General features: G+C 53.7%; 1 protein-coding gene across 2 annotated transcripts in view; it reads left to right on the forward strand.

Moving 5' to 3' along the window:
- The window catches only part of TRAPPC10 (trafficking protein particle complex subunit 10), a 77,356-nt gene that overhangs the window by 21,364 nt on the left and 38,253 nt on the right, over positions 1–17,739 (forward strand). For both annotated transcript variants that reach the window (XM_059164878.1, XM_059164880.1), the window contains exons 3-5: positions 3,411–3,546; positions 12,789–12,985; positions 17,067–17,262. In XM_059164878.1, the coding sequence (XP_059020861.1) occupies positions 3,411–3,546; positions 12,789–12,985; positions 17,067–17,262 (529 nt within the window). The remainder of the gene's footprint in view (positions 1–3,410; positions 3,547–12,788; positions 12,986–17,066; positions 17,263–17,739) is intronic.

Below are 17,739 nucleotides of genomic sequence, written 5' to 3' on the forward strand. Positions count from 1 at the left end.
ATTGCGTGTATGGAGCAGACAGCACGTAAGAGAACCGTTCGGCATCTGAGGTGGCCGTGCTGTCCGTGAGAGACGACAGCCCCACGGAGGAGTCCGTGTCCAGGGAGACGGAGGGGTCTGGAGAGGTTTCCAATACGCGGTCTTTAACCCTTCAGAGAGACGAGCGAAGAGTGTGTCCATGAAACAAGACGAGGGCCCGTAGAAGACAAGCAGAGGCTGTGGATCTCGTGTGTGGTCGCCTTCCTGCACCGCCCGAGCCGGAGGACGGGTTGACGAGGCGGGAGGGCGACGCGGTGGAGGCTGGACATCTTCCCTGGAGAGGGACGAGAGACGGAGGCCTTGGGAGAGGCGGCTGAGCCCATGCACCCCGCATCCGCGAAGGCGGCTCCTGGAGACGCAGGCGACAGCGCCAGGAGGGACAGATCTCGCAGGGCCACCTCTGCACCGGCCTGTGGCTCTGGCTATGGACGGACGAGCTTCAGCCCCGTGGATTCAAGGCTCTGCAGGCAGTGGGGAGAAGCACTGTTCTGACGGCGGCCCGTCTGGATTGGAGCAGGTGCAACCAGGCGGCAGAGAGCTGCGCCTCCCTGGTGCTCCCCCGGCGGGGCGGTTGAGAACTCATCGTGGCACAGACCGGACGCCGTCCTGGAGGAGACCGGCCCCGCGGTGCCTTCCTGGTTGGAGCAGGAGGCCCTCTGAGGGACGCCAGCCAGAGGGAGGACTCTGTGGTTGTCGGAGAGCCGGGGGTGGGGGGTGTGACACGGGGAGCGGCGAGTCGGGAGCTGAGAATGTGGGAGGACCAATAGCACATCAGAAAACTGTCACCAGAGCGTGTGCCGGGCTCCAGACCCTGGTGCTGCTGCATTTAGTAGGCGGGCCACGGAGCCGGGGGGCCGGGGCGTGGGCAAGAGACGGGTGGGCAGAGCTGAGCCTGCCGATTCCATCACGGACGCTTGGACATGGTGTCTGACAGGACGGCGTCTGGGGAGGTACCATGGGCTGAGTTGTGGCCACTAGAGCATGTGTCGGTCAGCGGGCTGCGTGTGAGTTCATTCGGAACGAGGACCCCGTGAGGCCATCCCAGAGTAGTGGGGGCCCTGAGTCCGATGACAGGTGTCCCGGGAAGACACAGCCACTTGCCGAGGAGCAGTTGCCTGGACAAGGCTGCAGAGAGGGCGTGAGGGGCCCCAAGCAGAGACGGCCCGGGGTGCCGGAGGTAGGAGGGATGAGGAGTGAGTTCTCCCGCCGGCTCTCGGGGGGGCCAACGCTGCCAGCGCCTTGATTTACTCCCTGCCGAGCAGAGAGCCCGAGCAGAGAGACCCTGGTATCATGACCCAAGCTGAAGGCAGAGGCTTGACCCACTGAGCCACTCGGGCGCCCCAGTTAATATTGTTTTAAGCCTTTGGTTTGTGGTAACTTGTCAGCGTAGCTCTAGGAAAACTGGTACGGGAGGGACCAGAGGCGACTGGGGTAGGCAGCTGGGTGCGTATGAGAGCGAGTGGGAGGGAGAACGGCCTTTTGACGCTGTTTGACGTGTTACAGCAGGTGCCCGTGGCTGTGGTCCGAATGTGCGGGTCGTTGAGTAGACCCCGGACCTGCGCTCGAAGCTGAGGTTGTCCTCAGTGCGGCGAACGGCTGTGCGGAGGAGAGCACGTCGGGGAGTGAGAAGACGGAGCTGCGGAGCCCTGCCCCCTTGCGCAGGGGACGGGGGCCCAGAGCTGCGGACGGGGGCGCAGCCGGAAGTTTCAGAGCGGAGGATGGGGAACGGGCCGTGGGCGGGATCCGAGCAACGACGGTCAGAGTTTTCCCAGAGGTGAATCGGGCTTGCTGGCGCCCATGGAAAGTCCCGTGGACTGAAAGCAAAACACAGCAAACCAGAGGCCATGTCAGGAAAATAAAAGGAAAGCAGATCTGCGGTCCCGACAACGTGGAAAATGCAGCTGCAGAGCCGGCCCTTCTCAACGCACTGATGGCAAACCCTTTCCAGCCTCGAGCTGTGCGCTGCCGCACCGCGCGGGCCGAAGGGAGCGCCGAGTCCGCCCCCTCCCTGCCTGTGGGCCTGGGGCCCTGCGGAGGCTGGGCTGACGGCTTTGTCTGTCGGGGGCCTGGGAGCCATGGCGGCCCTGGGGTGTGTGACTTTTGGCCGCTCGGAGCTTCCCTTGTGTCTCCGGAGGGGTGTTCTCACGCTGCGCTCGGTGCCGGCCGTGACCGGCAGGTGGCTGCGAAGTCCAGTGCGGTCACAAGCCTCCCTGCCCTGAGATAGTGAAAGGACCAGCGCCCAGCAAGGAAGATGCTCCCAGAATTCAGAGGAAGGAAGCGGCTGCTGGCAAACAAGCCGTAAAGATATTCCGCTAAACTTAAGCTGTCAGTCCTTTCAAATATTAAGTCCGACATTTTAGATGTGGGGAAGAAAGCAGAGGAGGTGTACTTGTCTGGTTCAGGGCCAGGGTAGACGCTTCCTCTGGGCTTTCAAAGAAACATTTAAGTCGATGCATGTTAAAAATAAAAATGGAACCCACAGCAGAATGGAAATAGACGGCGAAACTTTCAAACCAGCAGAGAAAAAGGATGGAAACAGAAGACTTGATTAGTCTCACAAAGGACGGGGAAGGAGCTGAAAATAGAAAGTACGCAGGTTCAAGCATCAGCGGGATCGTGTTAAATATGGCTAGTTTCAGTGTGTTAGACCCACTAGGTCGGACGGAAAAATTTCTAGAATCTGGCTTAGAGATGTGCCAGAGACACAGTTACTGGAAGTGGAGGATACAAGTGTGGAGGAAGGACTCATGGAGGCGAACGTCCGCTTTAGAAGATGCTGAAATAGCCGTGCCGTGGATCAGAGCTCAGCCGCCGGGGGCGCTCTCTGTGTCCCTCCCTTGGGGGGCCGGGGGTGGCGCGGAGGCCGAGGGCAGCGGGCTCTCTCCATGTTCCTCCCGTAGGAGGTGGCGGGCGGCTCTGTTTTGGGTCATAAAGGTGATCGTAAAAGGATTTGTGTGGTTTAAAGCTTTCGTGTCTTCAAACTGCGCTTTTGACATTTGGGAACCATTTTATTTTTTATGGTGCCGTAGAGATTCAGTGATAGAGATATTACTCTGAGTAATACCATTGTTCTCAGCCGTCTGTGTGGTCGCACGTGGCCCTGGTTCAGCAGGATATTGCTGTCACGTGTCACTGAGTAACGCGGAAGTCTCGATGGGGACGGAGCTTTGACACGTAACTACGCGCCATGCTCAGAGAATGTCCGAATCCTTTCGGACAGAGTATTCTGATCATAACTCAGGATCAATACCGTATCCGTACTTTTGCATTTGTGGATCTGATTCAATTATTGTTGGGCTCCCCCCCCCCCTTTCTTTCTGCTGACCCTCTGTAGTCATTTTTCTTAGTGACGTTTTAAAAATTGTTCGTAGGTCCTATGGCCGGGCTCCAAAGATGATTCACCTAGAATCTAACTTTGTTCAGTTCAAAGAGGAGCTGCTGCCCAAAGAAGGAAACAAAGCCCTGCTCACCTTCCCGTTCCTTCACATTTACTGGACGGAGTGCTGCGTAAGTATGCGCAGGGCGAGGGGAGGACCGGAAGCGTCTTGGAACAGGGCTGCGAGTCCCCAGTCTAGCTTTTTGTTCAGGCAACTCTGATGTTCCAGATTGACCCTTTGATGGTCTCTGCTTGGTGCCTCTTTTCCCCCTTCCTCCATCACATGCCCAGTGGCTTTGTTACTCCACGCTTCTGCTCTGGGCCTGTGTGTCGCTTTTTGGGTAGCCACCGGGTACAACTCCCCTGCTGTGTCGCGCGTTCCTGGGACCTCCCTGACACCTCCTGGCCTCTCGGGATTGTTAGTGTTTCCTCTCAGTTGGTTTCCGAACCCCGGCTGTTCACTGTCGTGGTGGCTGCTCGACTTCATTCTCCCCGTGGGTCTCTGCTGGTTCTTGGGCTTTCTGAGGCCAGGGACCGCCCCGCTTCCTTGCTGTGGTGCCCCCAGAGCAGGCCCTCCATGGCCACACATCCAGGGACCTTACTTGTACTGTGTTGTCGCGTGTTTATGAACCCAAACAGAGGCTTGTCATTCTTGACAGAGTTCTGTTGTGCGCTGAGAGACGGTACTGGGGTCATTCCTTCCTGTTGTAGCAGTGCCCGGCGTACACAGATCATTGTGTGTCATGATCCACCCCGGAATCTGAGTGTGCAGAAACAGTGTGGCGTGATGTAGAGAAAGAACTGGAAGCTTACTCCTGGACCTTTTTGCCTTCGTGGATTTTGCTTTGTACCTTTCCCAGTCGTGTCTGCCACGCGTGGTGGGCTCACACCCGCAGCGTGGCCACACATGGGGCATGTTGTCTGCCAGGGAGCTCGGCGGAGGTCAGCACCCAGGGCTTCTGTCGGGGTTCAGGCACGTGGACACCCTCTGCCTGGCTCGTATCAAAACTCTAGACTCCTGGAGGGAGAGCAGGCGTTCGGCAGAAGCCGTAGTGTTTATGCAAAGAGCTGGTGCCCAGTGAGGGTCTCTTGTCACGTGGTGGCGAGAACCCTGCCACTATCCATGTTCCCAGGCCTCAGCCAGGGGCCCACCCCGTGACCAGGCCCAGGCACAGCTGTCCTAGGCCTGCGGTGCTAACGGCTTCTGTCTGCGGCCGGGCTGTCAGGTTTGGTGTGTGGCCGAGCTTTCTCTGGGCTATGGGCACTGTTTCCCCTTGCGTCTGACAAGCCATCTTGGTGGGCCACGGTAAGACCTGGGGTTAACCTGCTCCTGGTCCAGCTTTCCCGCATAGATGGAGCAGCAGCGGTGAGTGTCCTGGGCCAGTCTTGAGAGGGCAGCAGCCAGCTCCCCAACACCGCTCCGCGGGGTTCTCCTCTGGGAAGGAGCTTGCGTGGTTTTCTGTGCCTTTTAACGCTTTGCCGTCTGTTGTCCTTACTGTGATCTCAGCGTGTCCCAGATTCAGAGTGAGAGTCACTTCAGACCGGCCCTTGGGTCCTTTTCAGGGACTTCTCTAACTCAGGCACTGCAGGATATCCTGGGCTCTCGCGCCTGTGCCGCCCTCGTCCTGGAGTCGCCTCCTCTTCCCAGAGCCGCCACCCTGGCGCTTCGGGCTGTAGGAGCCGCCCGCCCTTCGGGAGCCGCGCTGAGGCCGTGTGTCTCGGGGACCGGGGCTTGATCCTGTGCCTCTGATCGGAGTGTCAGTCCCCCAGGCTCTGTGCTGTGCGCAGTCCCGGTCCGGGCTGGCTTTGGCCCTGGCTTCGGACGGCGTCACCGCGGCTGTTTCCTGCTCAGTCCCCAACCTGCACATCTGTGGTCTGTGTCGTGGCTCTTGCTCTGCGGCCAGGAGAGAGTTGCGAAGGCTGCGGGGTGAACGGTCCGCAGCCCTGTCTGGAGGCCAGGCCACCCTCGGCCCCAGGCTTTTCATGGTTTTCCCCTGGCTCCTGCTCGGGTCCTTCCCCATGCGAATGTCAGTAGCAAGTTCCTGAGCTCCAGACGGAATTTTCCGGGCTTTTGGTAGGGACCACATTGAGCTTATGAATTCTCATGCACAGAGACGTCTTGCTGGTGTGGAGACATTCGGACCCCGAGCGAGGGAGGCCTGTCTCTCTGTGCACGTCTGTGTCCTTCTGGAGTGTTTTAGGGGTGCGCGTCCTCATGGCAGAGTTTACGTGTTTCTGCTTAAGTTTATTTCTCTGCGCTGTTCTACTTTAGTCACTCGTGTCCGCGTGGGGCTCTCTCTCATCTTCTCTTCTGGTTGGCTCTTGTGTGTGTGTGAAGGCTGTGGGTTTCTTTCGTGTCAGCCTTGCACGTTCTCTGCTCGAGTTCGTGTTATCGCTGGTTCTCTCTGCCCCAGGGTCTAGGGCTTCGCTGCGTTTCCCGTCATGTCAGCTCTTCTTTCTCTGTTCTGGGCGTCCGGTCGTCTGCTCTGTTTGAACCGTGGTTAAACAGCGCTGGAAATGGTGGGCTTCGTTGCCTTGTGCTGACCTCTGTGGGGGCGCCCGCGGGGTGTGCCCGGCGGAGGGGTACGTGCATGAGCTTGGGAGGGGGCCCAGCCCCTCCTGTTTCCTCAAGGATCTTTGTTAGGAGTACATTCTAGAATTTTGTTGGAAAGGCTTTTTCAGACTCTGGAGATAATGGTATGGGTTTTCCCCACTTAAATTTATTGATATGTTGGATTATATGAATGTGTTTCTTAACAAGAACCAGACTTGCATTCCTGTTATACATTCCACTTGGTCAGATTACTAGTTTTTTAATGTGGTATTGGTTGCCTGTTCACCTAATTTAGGATTTTTTTTCCACCTATGGCCACAAGTGATTGGTCTATAACGTTTTTCATATTGTTTCTGTCAGGTCAGATGTCAATATTATATATGCTTCATAAATATAACTGGGAAGTTTTCATTTATTTCGTGATTTTGGAGACAGTTTATGCAGCCCTACAACAGTCTGGTCTCCAGGGTTTGATGGGATTCTCCTGTGAAACCGTCTGGACCCGGTACCTTCTTACAGGACGGTTCCTTGATCACTTTCTATGCCCCTTTCATGGAAATGAGTCTCTTACAGCCCTCCATCAGTTTTGCTAAACTGTATTTTTCTTAGAAATTATACATTTCAGTTAAGTTATAAAATTTAGTTTCGTGAAGGTGTGCACAGGGTCTTTTATTCACTCTTAACATACGCTCTGTGGCAGCAGTTACTTCACTGCAGTTTTGTACTTCTCCCCTTTCTTCGTGGATAAATTAGCTAATCGTCGTTTGTGGACTCTTTCTCCCCCGAGAACCAGGGTTTTTACTTCTGACGTACTGTCCCCTTCTTTCTTCCTTCCTTCCTCTTGCTTTCTTAAGGGTTACTTTGCTCTTTTTCTTTCTTTCTTTCTTTTTTTTTTTTTTTGAGTTGGAATATATTTGTTTTCATTTTAAATGTAAATGATACAGGTCTTTAGAGATAGGAATTGAAATCCCAGTGTTATTTTTCAGCAAGTCTCTGCTCTGAGTCTGTAATGCCCTTTTCACCCAATGGTTTAACATGAAATTTGTTTAATTTCCAGAAAGAAATTCTTTAAAATTTGTTTTTTAAAATTCCTAGTTTTACTGCATTGTGATTAGGATGTTGTGTGTAATACTTCTGCTTTATGAAACTTCCCTTTCCTCTGTGACCTGAGAAAGGACCAGACGTTGTGGATGTTCTGTGTGTGTTCCAGAACTTTCTTGCTCTGCTTTTTAGATTGTAATGCTAGATACAGAGCCCTAAGGGCGCCCCTACCCACCCGTTGGGTCACGCATTCATATCTTAATGATCTGTTCACTCGACCTGTCTGTGGCCCACAGTGTGTGTGAGAGTCTGCACTTACTGGTGTGTTCGTGCTCCTCGGGTCGTCTGTAGTTGTGTTTTGTGTGAATAGTTCACGTATCTAATGTGCGTTGCTGTTCTGTTACAGCTTTTCTGGAGTGAAATAGGTCATTTTAAAGAATGGTTTCTGAGTAGAGTGTGTCCTGTTTAGGAAGCCTTGTCTGTCTGAAGGAGGTAATTGGTTTTCTCCTATATTTCTTTCAGTAATTTTTGAATTTGTGTTTTACATTTGGATCTGTGTAGATTCAGTTATTTTTGTGTGTGGCAGGTGGTGTGGAGCATTAAGGTCTAATTTTATAGTCTTAATTGGGTAGCACATTGGCCTAACATCATTTCATAATTGTCTCTTTTCTACTTTCTGAAAATTTCACCTTTATTTTAAACCAGTGTTATGTACGCATTACGTTCTGAGATCATTGTCTGTTCTGTGCCAGGACTAGACTTGTAATTATTACATCTTTATCATATGTATTGATGTGTCTTGTTTTAAAATACATCCCTTGGTTAGTATACATTTTTTTCTTCTGTATAAACTTCAGAGTCAGATTGTTAGGTGTACAGTTATTATTTTCCAAAAACGATTGTATCTGCACTTTGTAGACCCCATTCTCTTCTCTCTGTGGCAGTGACCTTCCTCCACGGAGAGGCCTGGTCAGTGTTTCCTCTGGTTGAATCCAAGTGGGCTTCTGGGAGGAGGGGCATCATGACTTTGGAGACCAAGTCGTAAAAGGTGATACATCTTCTCCGGGGCCCTCTGGGGATGTGTGCTCTCAGAGCCCAGCTGCCATTCTGGGAGGAAGTCGAGTGCCTGCCTGGGAAGGTCGCCTGGGGCTGTGCAGCCCCGGTCGCAGCAGATCCTGGCCGGCAAGCCGCTGGCAGCGGACACACCACGGCCTTCTTGCGCCCAGTGCCGCAGCAGGTGCGGCAGGCGAGCTGTGTGCCCGGTCCTGTCTGGGCCGTAGGTCGGTGAGCAGAGTGAACATTCCCGACCACTGCGTGTTGTAGCGGTTTGTCCCAGAGCCACATAGAACAGGAGCAACCGTTGAGAAGAGAAAGGGAAAGACGGGAGGTGTTTTGATTGGGATCGCCTTGAATAAGTTGGGGATTCATGTGGGGAGAACTTTAATAGTCACAGATCGTCCTGTCGAGGAACGTGGTCTCTCCATTCTTTACGCCTTTTTGATGCCCATAGTAATGTGCGCTTTTTTCATAGAAGTCTTGTATTTTTAGTGCTAGATATACTTTTGTAGACACTATGGATGAGGGGTTTTCCCCCTTAAAGTTACACTTTCTAATGGGAAGCCTGTGTTTTGTTGTCGTTTCGCTTTAGTTTTGATCATTCTTAATGAAAGTTCTCTGGGGCAAGCAGATTACACTGGGGATTTTGGAATTAAAAGTAAAACTGCATTAGGCTAGTAGTTGCTTTCAGGTTTCTAGGGCACGTCTGCAGCATCGCCTCCTTCCTTCAGCCGGGGCTGGGCGAGCGCACCTTTGTGTCCCTGCACTGGTCTTGTCACAGATCCGAAAGTACCGTGTTCCTGTTTTTGCTTTGAACAGTTGCGTTGTGGAGAGGTAGGAACGGGGGCCTCTTAGTTACCCCTGCCAGGCTCTGGTTAGAGTGGTGAGAGTTGTCCCAGCGTCTGTGAGTCTGAGCGTCTGAAGCGGCCTCGACTTTTACGAACTGTTTTGCTGGATATAGAATTCTGGACTGGCAGTTCGTTCTTTCTCTGCAGCAGGTAAAAGATGCTCCTCCAACTGTCTTGGTTTACATTGTGACCCAGGAGGAGTCTTTTGTTCTTGTCTTTGTTACTTTGTATTTAAAGTGTCCTCCCCCGCCCCCTTCAGGGAGTAATGATGTTTTTCCTTGTCACTGGCTTTGAACCGTCTGTGATACGCCTTGCTGTACTTCCCTTCCTGTTTCTTGTGCCTCCGGTGTTTCAGGCTTTGTGGGTTTGTAGTTCTGGTTTAGGTTTGAAACATTTTTGGTCCTTCTTTCTTCAGATACTTGTGTTCCTCTCCCCTTCCTCCCCTCTCCTCTGGGGCTTCAGTTACTCACATCTTAGGCTCTGGAAGTCCCACAGCTCAGTGACACTGTGTTGCTGGCTTCTCAGTCTTCCTCTGTTTCATTTGGGTGATTTCTGCTTCTGTATCTTCAGGTTACCTAATCGTTTCTTCTGCGGTGTCTAATCTGCTCTTAATTCCTCCCACTCAGTGTATTTGGCATTTTAGACATCGTGGTTTTCATTTCCAGAAGAATCATAAGGGTTTTTACCTTTTAAAAATATCTTCCATGTCTCTGCTTCATGTCAGTTTTTCCTCCATTGGAATCTTCTTGAACACTCAGAATGTGGTCACAGTATTTTCTGGTTTTGTCTACTAATGCTACTATCTCTGTCATTACTGTGTCTCGTCTGTTGATAGAATTTTCTACTCATCATGGATCATATGTTCTTTGCCTGCTTGGCAGTTTTTATGGGATGCCAAGCACCATGAGTTTTTCGTTCGGTGCTTATGTTTTTGTGATCCTTGAAAATTTGCGCTTTGTGTCATTAAATTACTTAAGTCTGATCATTTTGGGTATCACTTTTATGATCTGTGGATCTGAAACTGTGGTCAATCCAAGACTAATTATTCCTTCCTTCCTGGGTTCTCCACCCAGTGCCCTGTGGCTTTGGAGGTTTCCAGCCTCCCCCGATCCCAGCCTGTGTGGGTGTTGAGTCCTGTCTGGGTGGGTCTCTGCCTGGCTTTGGGTCTTATACTTGTGGGCCGGTCTGCCCCCTCCTGAGCACCCCAGGGGACCCTCCGAGCTCTGACCTCCAGTGAAGTCAACTATCCTTGGCTCCCAGGGCCCTGTGCTCTGTCTGCTCAGTGCAGGGGACCCGCCAGGCGTGACCTCAGTGCCCCTTGCGGCACCGTGGGCTGGGAGCTCCACGCAGTTGCCTGTCACTGGCAGGGCTCTCCTCACCTGCTTCTGTGTTTCGGGAGCTTCAGGTGGTTATGTCAGTCTGCCTCCTGCCTCGGCCATCGCCACACAGGGGGCGGTCGCCCTGTTTGTTGGTTCGTGTCTGTAGACACCCACTGACTTCTGGTTTGGGGAGTGTAAGCCTTTCCTATCAGCATTGATTGTAACGCTCATGTTGTCCACATTTGGCTTCTGTGCCCCTTAGACGTGTCCTCCTTTTCTGAGCTCTCCCTAACGCGAGACGGGCCAGGTCAGCCTGTCCTTGCTCTGCGTGAGCCCTGGGAGCGCAGGTTTGTTTTAGTGCGGGATCGATTGGCGAAGCAAGCCCCAGAGTAGACGGGCTCTTGGTTCCGGCCCGCGCAGCAGCGCAGCTGGGGAGTCCGTGGACGTGTGCACGTGCTGTCCGCTCACGCACATTTACGTTTATTCCGCTCTAGGTGTCTGTGCAGATGCACACACGTCACCAGTCCGATTCCAGTCCCTGCACCACAGGGAGACTCTCGTGTCCTCCTGGTCCGCCTTTGACTTCTCTGTGGAGAAGGGGCGCTCACTGTGCTCCGTAGGTCTGCTGTCAGGGACCCTTCTGTCACTGCTGTTGCGCCGCCCCGCCCCCGGCTCGGTGCCCCCTCCCCGCCTTGGGGCTCCACATTGGATCACTTCCCCGCTCACCTCGGCTGATCCACAACACCCCAGAGAAGGTCACCCCAACAGGTGTTCGCCCTGTTTGCCCCCTCGGCCTCTGACACCTCCCGCCAGCCCCCAGGCCTTCGTCCTCTCACTTGGCGCTTCCACACCTTGTGTCCTGATGCCCTTCTTGCCCTGGGTGGCTCTGGTGCCCCGGCAGGGCCGCTCCCCGCCTTGGCGCCCTCCATCGCTGCCGGTGGGCACCTGCTGACCTCCTCTGCCGGTGGCTTTGTTTCCTGGAGACGCGCGCCCTCAGCCCCACCGGCTCAGCTTGGGCTCTTCTCAAGAGTCACTGGGTCTCTGCTAACGTCCATGGTTTTGTCACTGTCACGTGAGGGCCTACGTGATGCGAACTTGGGGGACTCTGCCTTGCTGTTGCTCTGCCAGGTCTCTGCCGCAACCAGAGCGTTCCCAAGACGGGGGCTGGTGTCTGCACGGGGTGGCAGCCCTTCCCTGGCTTGGAGAGCTGGGAGCCGGGGCTGGGGCCCGGCAGAGGGCGCTTGGCACGAGCCCTGGGGCCGGCCTTCTGGGGCTTCTCTGCTCCTTCGGGCTCCCTGACCCTGGGCCCTGTGGTGGGATTTTAAAGACCCCGCTGGGGTCTGTGGCCTCTGGTTTCACTCTGTAGGCCTGATGCAGTGGGCCCCAGAGCTCCACAGGGCGGTGGTGTGGAGAGGTAGAGGCAGCCCGCACACAGGGGGCAGCTCACAGGAAATCCGTCTGCAAAAGGTGGTTTCCCCTTGTTTGTTCAGCGGAAGATCTTTCCAGGTTTTATTTTTATTATATATCTACGTGTGTGTGTGTGTGTGTGTGTGTGTGTGTATACACACACACATATATATTTTAAATTTAAATTGAAGATATAGCAGTTTTAAAAATCAGACTAAAAATTAAAAGTACTCACTTACCAGTTAAACCACAGGAGGGACTGGGCATGGAATTGGAGATTCTCCTTCATGGATTGATCCCATTAGCATGTTGAGGACTAAAAAATCCAGAGAAGACATGGGCAGGATAACAAGGGATCTTTCTATTAAAATAAAGGTGGGGGGGATACATTTTAAACAGTAGCTATGAATGGTAGTTTGCAAAGGCTTTTAAATGTCTGATTTGGGTATGAATTAAGTGTCTTGGCTTTAGATTTTCCCCCCAGATCTGCTAAGTAGATTATCCTGGAGCATAGGGGCAGTTGTCCACGTGGCCGAGAGCAGGGAGATGCTCTGTCTTCCACTTCTCTCTGGGTGGTCGGAGGCAGGCTCCTGGGCTTTTGTGCAGGCTGCTGTGTGGGACGCTGAGTCCGAAGTGACATTGACTTTTGAGGACCAAGATGGTTCCCCCTTCAGCCCTTGTGGATTACGGTAGCTCCTCAGAAGCCCTAGCTAGTCCTCTTTCCTTGCCCCTGTTGTGGCCTGCGAGTGGCCCTCGCATTGGAGTGGTTCTGGGGGCCCGCAGAGGACACTGCCCAGGGGTAGCCTGGGCTTCCTGCAGAGGCGCGGCCTCGCCCCGTCGCACCGTGCCGTGCCCGGCTGCAGTTAAGGTTTCTTGGGCGCGAGGCCTCTGGCCAAGCAGACCTGGGTTTTCCAATCCCAGTTTGCCCAGCGGACTGTGTTGCTGTGGCCAGTTTACCGAGCTCGCTCTCGGTCTCCTCCTCTAGGACATGGGAGCTGTCTTGCCTCAGTGCCACCGGGCCTGCCCAGAGCGCCCCCAGCGCCCCACGCTAAAGTGCCGTGGCCGATGTATTCTCTGTTAGACACATTGCGCTGTTAGATGGAAGGGCATTCATTAACTTTCCTTCACGGTGACTTACTTATTTTTAGGATACTGAAGTGTATAAAGCTACAGTCAAAGACGACCTTACCAAGTGGCAGAATATTCTGAAAGCTCATAGCTCCGTGGACTGGCTCATAGTGGTCGTTGAAAATGATGCCAAGAAAAAAAACAAAACCAACATCCTTCCCCGAACTTCCATTGTGGACAAAATAAGGAATGATTTTTGTAATAAACAGAGTGACAGGTAAGTGTATCTTTAACTTTACCGCACTGGCTGCTCCCTGGGCGCTGGGCCTTTTCTCCCTCTGCGTGGGAGCTCAGCCTCCGTGAGCGGTGGTGGTGGGCCTGACGCTTCAGCTCGGGGGGTACAGGGTGCTGGGGAGAGGCCGGGTGCCCTGCTCTGGCGGGTGACGTGTTGTCCATCCTAACCGCCCCCCAAGCCCCGTGCGCTGCCTGGGTGACCGCGGCGGGAGATGCCGCACGGCGGGTCCCCCCTTGAGGAGCCGGCGTGCACGTCCGTGTAGCTGGGCCTTTGGGAAGTCCCGCGGCCCTTGTCTGCAGCAGGGCTCCCCACACGTCTTTAGTGAGGGGGCCCCATGTTGTCCTCGGTCACCTTAACGCCTCTTACAAGTTCCTCAGAACCAGAATTCTGAAGTGCTGATCTCATCTTGAGACTCTGTAAGAGGGAACCCTGAAACTCGGGCGGCTGCATTACTGCATACCTCCCTTTTCCCTTGCTTCTCTGTGGGGCCTGCTCTGTCTTCTGGGGAGCTCACTGCCATGTCAGCAGTTCTGGGCCTCGCCGTGCACACGGCAGTCTTCCCGGAGCCCGGGGCTTTAGTCTGTAGGTCCTAGGCCAGTGCCTTGACTCCTCCGGGGCCCGGGGTGCAGCACTCAGCCTGGTCCCCGCTCTGGTCCAGTGTGGCCTCCTGGAGAGACGGGGCATGGTTTCACCCCCGCTCCCCACACCTGTGGCACCCTGGTGGCCGGTGCTGAGTGTGACCAGAGATGGGAGCAGGGGGCGAGGCTACGAGGAGAAGGTCCCCTTGGAGCTCGTGGGCGGGGTGTGGCCAGAGCCCTGGTGTGCAGCCAGGAGAGCCCCCGACGCTGCGACCGCGTCCTGTGTTGTCAGGCCGCCCAGTAAGCTGACAGGTCTTCGCTGAAGGAGCCTTCCTGGGCTTTCTTTCCACGTTCCAGCCAGTTCTGGATCCAGAGTCATGTTCGAACTTGCTTTCTTTATATAAAGCATAACGTGAGCCTGCCTAAAGCATAATAAATATGAGATTGTTGAGTTTCTGGTTTATCTGCAAGGAATTTCATGCCATCTGGACTTGGGGGGACTTTTTCCTAAAGCCTCTTATTCATAAATGAGTTATCGCCAAGGAATCAGTTTACATTTCAGCAAGATGCCCCGTGACCAAGTGTCCTTTCCTGTGTGGTTCGGGTATGCCGGCCCACTTGTTCTGGAAGGAGGAGCAAGCTGTGGGGCGGGTGTGGGCAGCGTGGGGCCGCGGGCGGTGGGGAACGCTGACTGACGGCCAGACCAAGCAGCCTCACCGTCTCATTTCTTTGGGATTTGACTAAGTACGTAAATTGGTACTAAAGGGGCATATTCGTCTAAACCTGTGACATGTTCAGATTAGAGGATTTTTTTTCAAAGTACTCGTTGATTTATTTTTAAGTCTGCGTTACCATTTTATCTGATTGCTTAAGGTGTGCTCCTGCTGAGCCCACTGAAATCTAGCTTGTTTTTAATGACTCTTCCTTTATACGTGGAATCTAACTTACCAAGTTTTTAACATTTCATCTCAGTCTATAAACGTGACTTCCAGCATTTGGATTTTCATTAATTTGCAAGCTACCTTTAACATATCTGTACTTTTTAAAATAAAATCTGTATTTTTTAAAATAAAGAGCTGGGTCAGATTTTCATACATACGAATTTGATAACCCGGTACTGACAGCTGTTTGATTAGCCAGTGTGATTTCCGGCCTTTGGAAACATTGGCGTACTTGGCCCTGCAGCAGCCTGCTGTTTTCTTTATCGTTTGTGGTTAGAAGCACTGCGTGTTCATGGTAGGAAAAGGCAGTAAGCCAAATTAAACTAGATCTTAACTCTTCATATTTGGTACTTATTTTTCAAACCTTTTCTTTTTACGCACACACAGGCGCACGGAGCATGTGTGCCCACAGCGTACTGTGTGGCATGTTTTGTACTTGCTTTGCACCTAATACATTGTAAAAATGTTCCCACGACCAGTGGACGTGTTTCTCCGCCATTAGCATCAATGAGTGTGTGACAGTCCCTAGTGGTGACGCCCTAGCTGTTTATCCCGTCCTCTGCTGGACGACACGTCACCGCTGAGGATGAATGGCGTCGTAAACATCTTTCGAACTTGGATGTTGTGTACATCCTTTGTTCTTCTCTTAGATCCATCCCTAAAAGGAAGATTGCTTGGCTGAAGGTTTTGTGCACTTTTCAGGCTTTTGGTGAGTGTTGCTGTCCATGTTGTACCTGACCCGTGAGCTGCCGGTGGTCCCCTGACTGGCGGGGACCGGACTCCTGGGAGCGGCTACCCTGGGTGCCAGGCCACCAGTGCACTCTGGGGGGGCCCTTCTCGACACTGGGTGCCCCCCAGTCTGAGCAGCTCTTTTGGGCTCTCCTTTCCAAGTGAACCGTCCAAACTTAATGAGAATTTTTGAAGCATAGTTCTTTTTTGTTATAGAAAGGTCTAGAAACAGTGAAAGTTGAAGGGCACAATAAGGGCTGGAGAACTTAATCTGTGGTAAGCAGCAGTTCCCGGGACACAGAGACTGTCTCTGGTTGGGGTTCGTGGCCGTTTCCTCCCCTCCCCCATCTGGATTCAGGGGAGAATTCTGGGATAGTTCACAGCCTTGAGAAGGGCTTCAGGATACAAGGCTGGCCTGACAGACTCCAGCAGACCCTGTAGTGAGGAAACGCGTGTTGGTCGTCTGGGGCTGTCGCAGTGAGCTGGTGGGATCCCTCTGTTTTCAGGGGAAGAACCAGTACCGTGGGGGCGGGATGTCTGGAATGCCGGCCGGTTACCGACTTTTAGATCATATTCTTGGTACTAATTATTCCTGGTGGATCGTCCAGACTCTAGTGATGTCACATTTTTTTCTGCTGATTTGTAACTCTGGAGACTGAGCCCTTCCCGCAAAGGGCCTGATGCGCCACCGAGACTTAGAATCTGCCCATTTGCTCCTTGCTGGTGATTAAGGTGACGCACTCACTGAGGAAAGATATGGAAGCTTATAGCACCAGTATTTTAAAATTACTTTTGAGTCCATGTTTAATCATTTTCTCTGTAAATTATTACTACCAAGGATCAAGAGATCTAGCTTTTCCAGTGTGTTAGATGGACACATTGTTTCTTCCAAATCTCCTGGAAACTTGTAATTTTATGCCTTTGATGTTTCCACACCACGGATGGTCTTTTTTTTTTTTCTTTTTCCCCCTTTTTAAGCAGCCTCCGTGCCCAACCTGGGGCTCAAACTCACCACCCCAAGCTCAAGTTGCATGCTCTGCTGACGGAGCTGGCCAGCCGCCCTCTTTTTGTAGTGAAACTGTATCATAGCCACATGTTATAGTCTTTAAGTTTCACTTATGAATTCTTTGTGGGACCTGCCCGTGTGCTCAGGGTCTCGGGTCTGGGGAGAGCGGGACCCACAGAGAGGATGTGTCTGCAGCATGACACTTGCTGGTGGGAGTGGGACCACACCAGGGCCCGGGGGCCGAGCAGCGGGGGCCAGGTTCCAGGAGGCCATGTGTCAGCCGAGCCGGGTTTGGAGGGATAAGTAGGAACGGGCTAGACGAAGGGAGGAGAGCCTGGGAAGTTGGGTGGGCTCGGCCAGGAATAGCAGGAGCAGAGTGGACAGCGAGGCTGGGTCTGTGCCATGCCGACCCTCCTGAGCCGCGCCCGTAACTGAGCTCTGTCCTGTTAGCTTCCGGGGGCCAGAGTGGTGTTTGAGGAGGGCAGCCCATGTGCGGTTTGGGGACTGCTGGGGACGTGGTCGCCTTGCTCTCCTGGGAGCCCTGGAGGCCGGGTGTGAGACCGACTCGTCCTCCGTCCCTTCCGGCCGCCCGTCCTTCTGTGGTGGTGACGGCGCGTGGGGTGTTAAGCCGGCTTCTGATGAAGCCTCTGCCCAGTCTGGTTTCTCACCACCCGCCTGATGTTAGTCACCAGCCGGGGAGGAGGGACGTGGGGGAGGGCGGCAGTTGGCACCACAGGGAAATAGTAGCAGCTGGACCACGTGCTGTGCTTGGACAGGATTTTCCAGACAGTCCGTTCGTGTCTCCGCAGGTGTGTCGTGCTCTCCGACCCCCTGAAGGACTCTTCTCGAACTCAGGAATCCTGGAATGCCTTCCTGACCAAACTCAGGACTTCGCTTCTTATGTCTTTTACCAAAAACCTCGGCAAGTTTGAGGACGACATGAGGACCTTGAGGGAGAAGAGGACCGAGCCAGGCTGGAGCTTCTGCGACTATTTCATGGTCCAGGTGTGTGGCGGCGGGTAGAATGTGACCGTGTCCTGTTACTGCTCCTGTCCTGGTCGGTGAGCCGGGTGTTCGGTGGTAATTCTTCCTGGCGTAGTTTTTAAAACCCAAGGGACAGGACACAGTCGCTAACAGACGTTTCCGTGTGCAGGCTCTCGAGCCGGTGGGAGGTGGTCCCCCCGGTGCCCCTCGCTGCCGTCAGCTCTCCTGCGGCCTCCGAGCTCGGCATCTGGCCTCCTGTGAGAGGGCCGTGGCCTTGGAGTAGTGTGGGTTTTGCTGACTTGCTGGGCCTTCCAGGGTCTCTACTGTGGAGGTGGCTGAGGCCGAGGAGGCTGGCAGTGGTGACAGTCCTGAGGACAGCGGTGCCTGCCCCCGGCATGACCCTGGCAATAGGCCGTGACTTCCCAGCAGCGTTTATCGCCTCGTTTTGTTTCATAGTCCCGGGTTCCAATAAAGGACAGTCATAAGCTACTTTCTGGG

This window comes from Mustela lutreola, chromosome 2, assembly GCF_030435805.1.
Source record: "Mustela lutreola isolate mMusLut2 chromosome 2, mMusLut2.pri, whole genome shotgun sequence".
Taxonomy (NCBI): Eukaryota; Metazoa; Chordata; class Mammalia; order Carnivora; family Mustelidae; genus Mustela; species Mustela lutreola.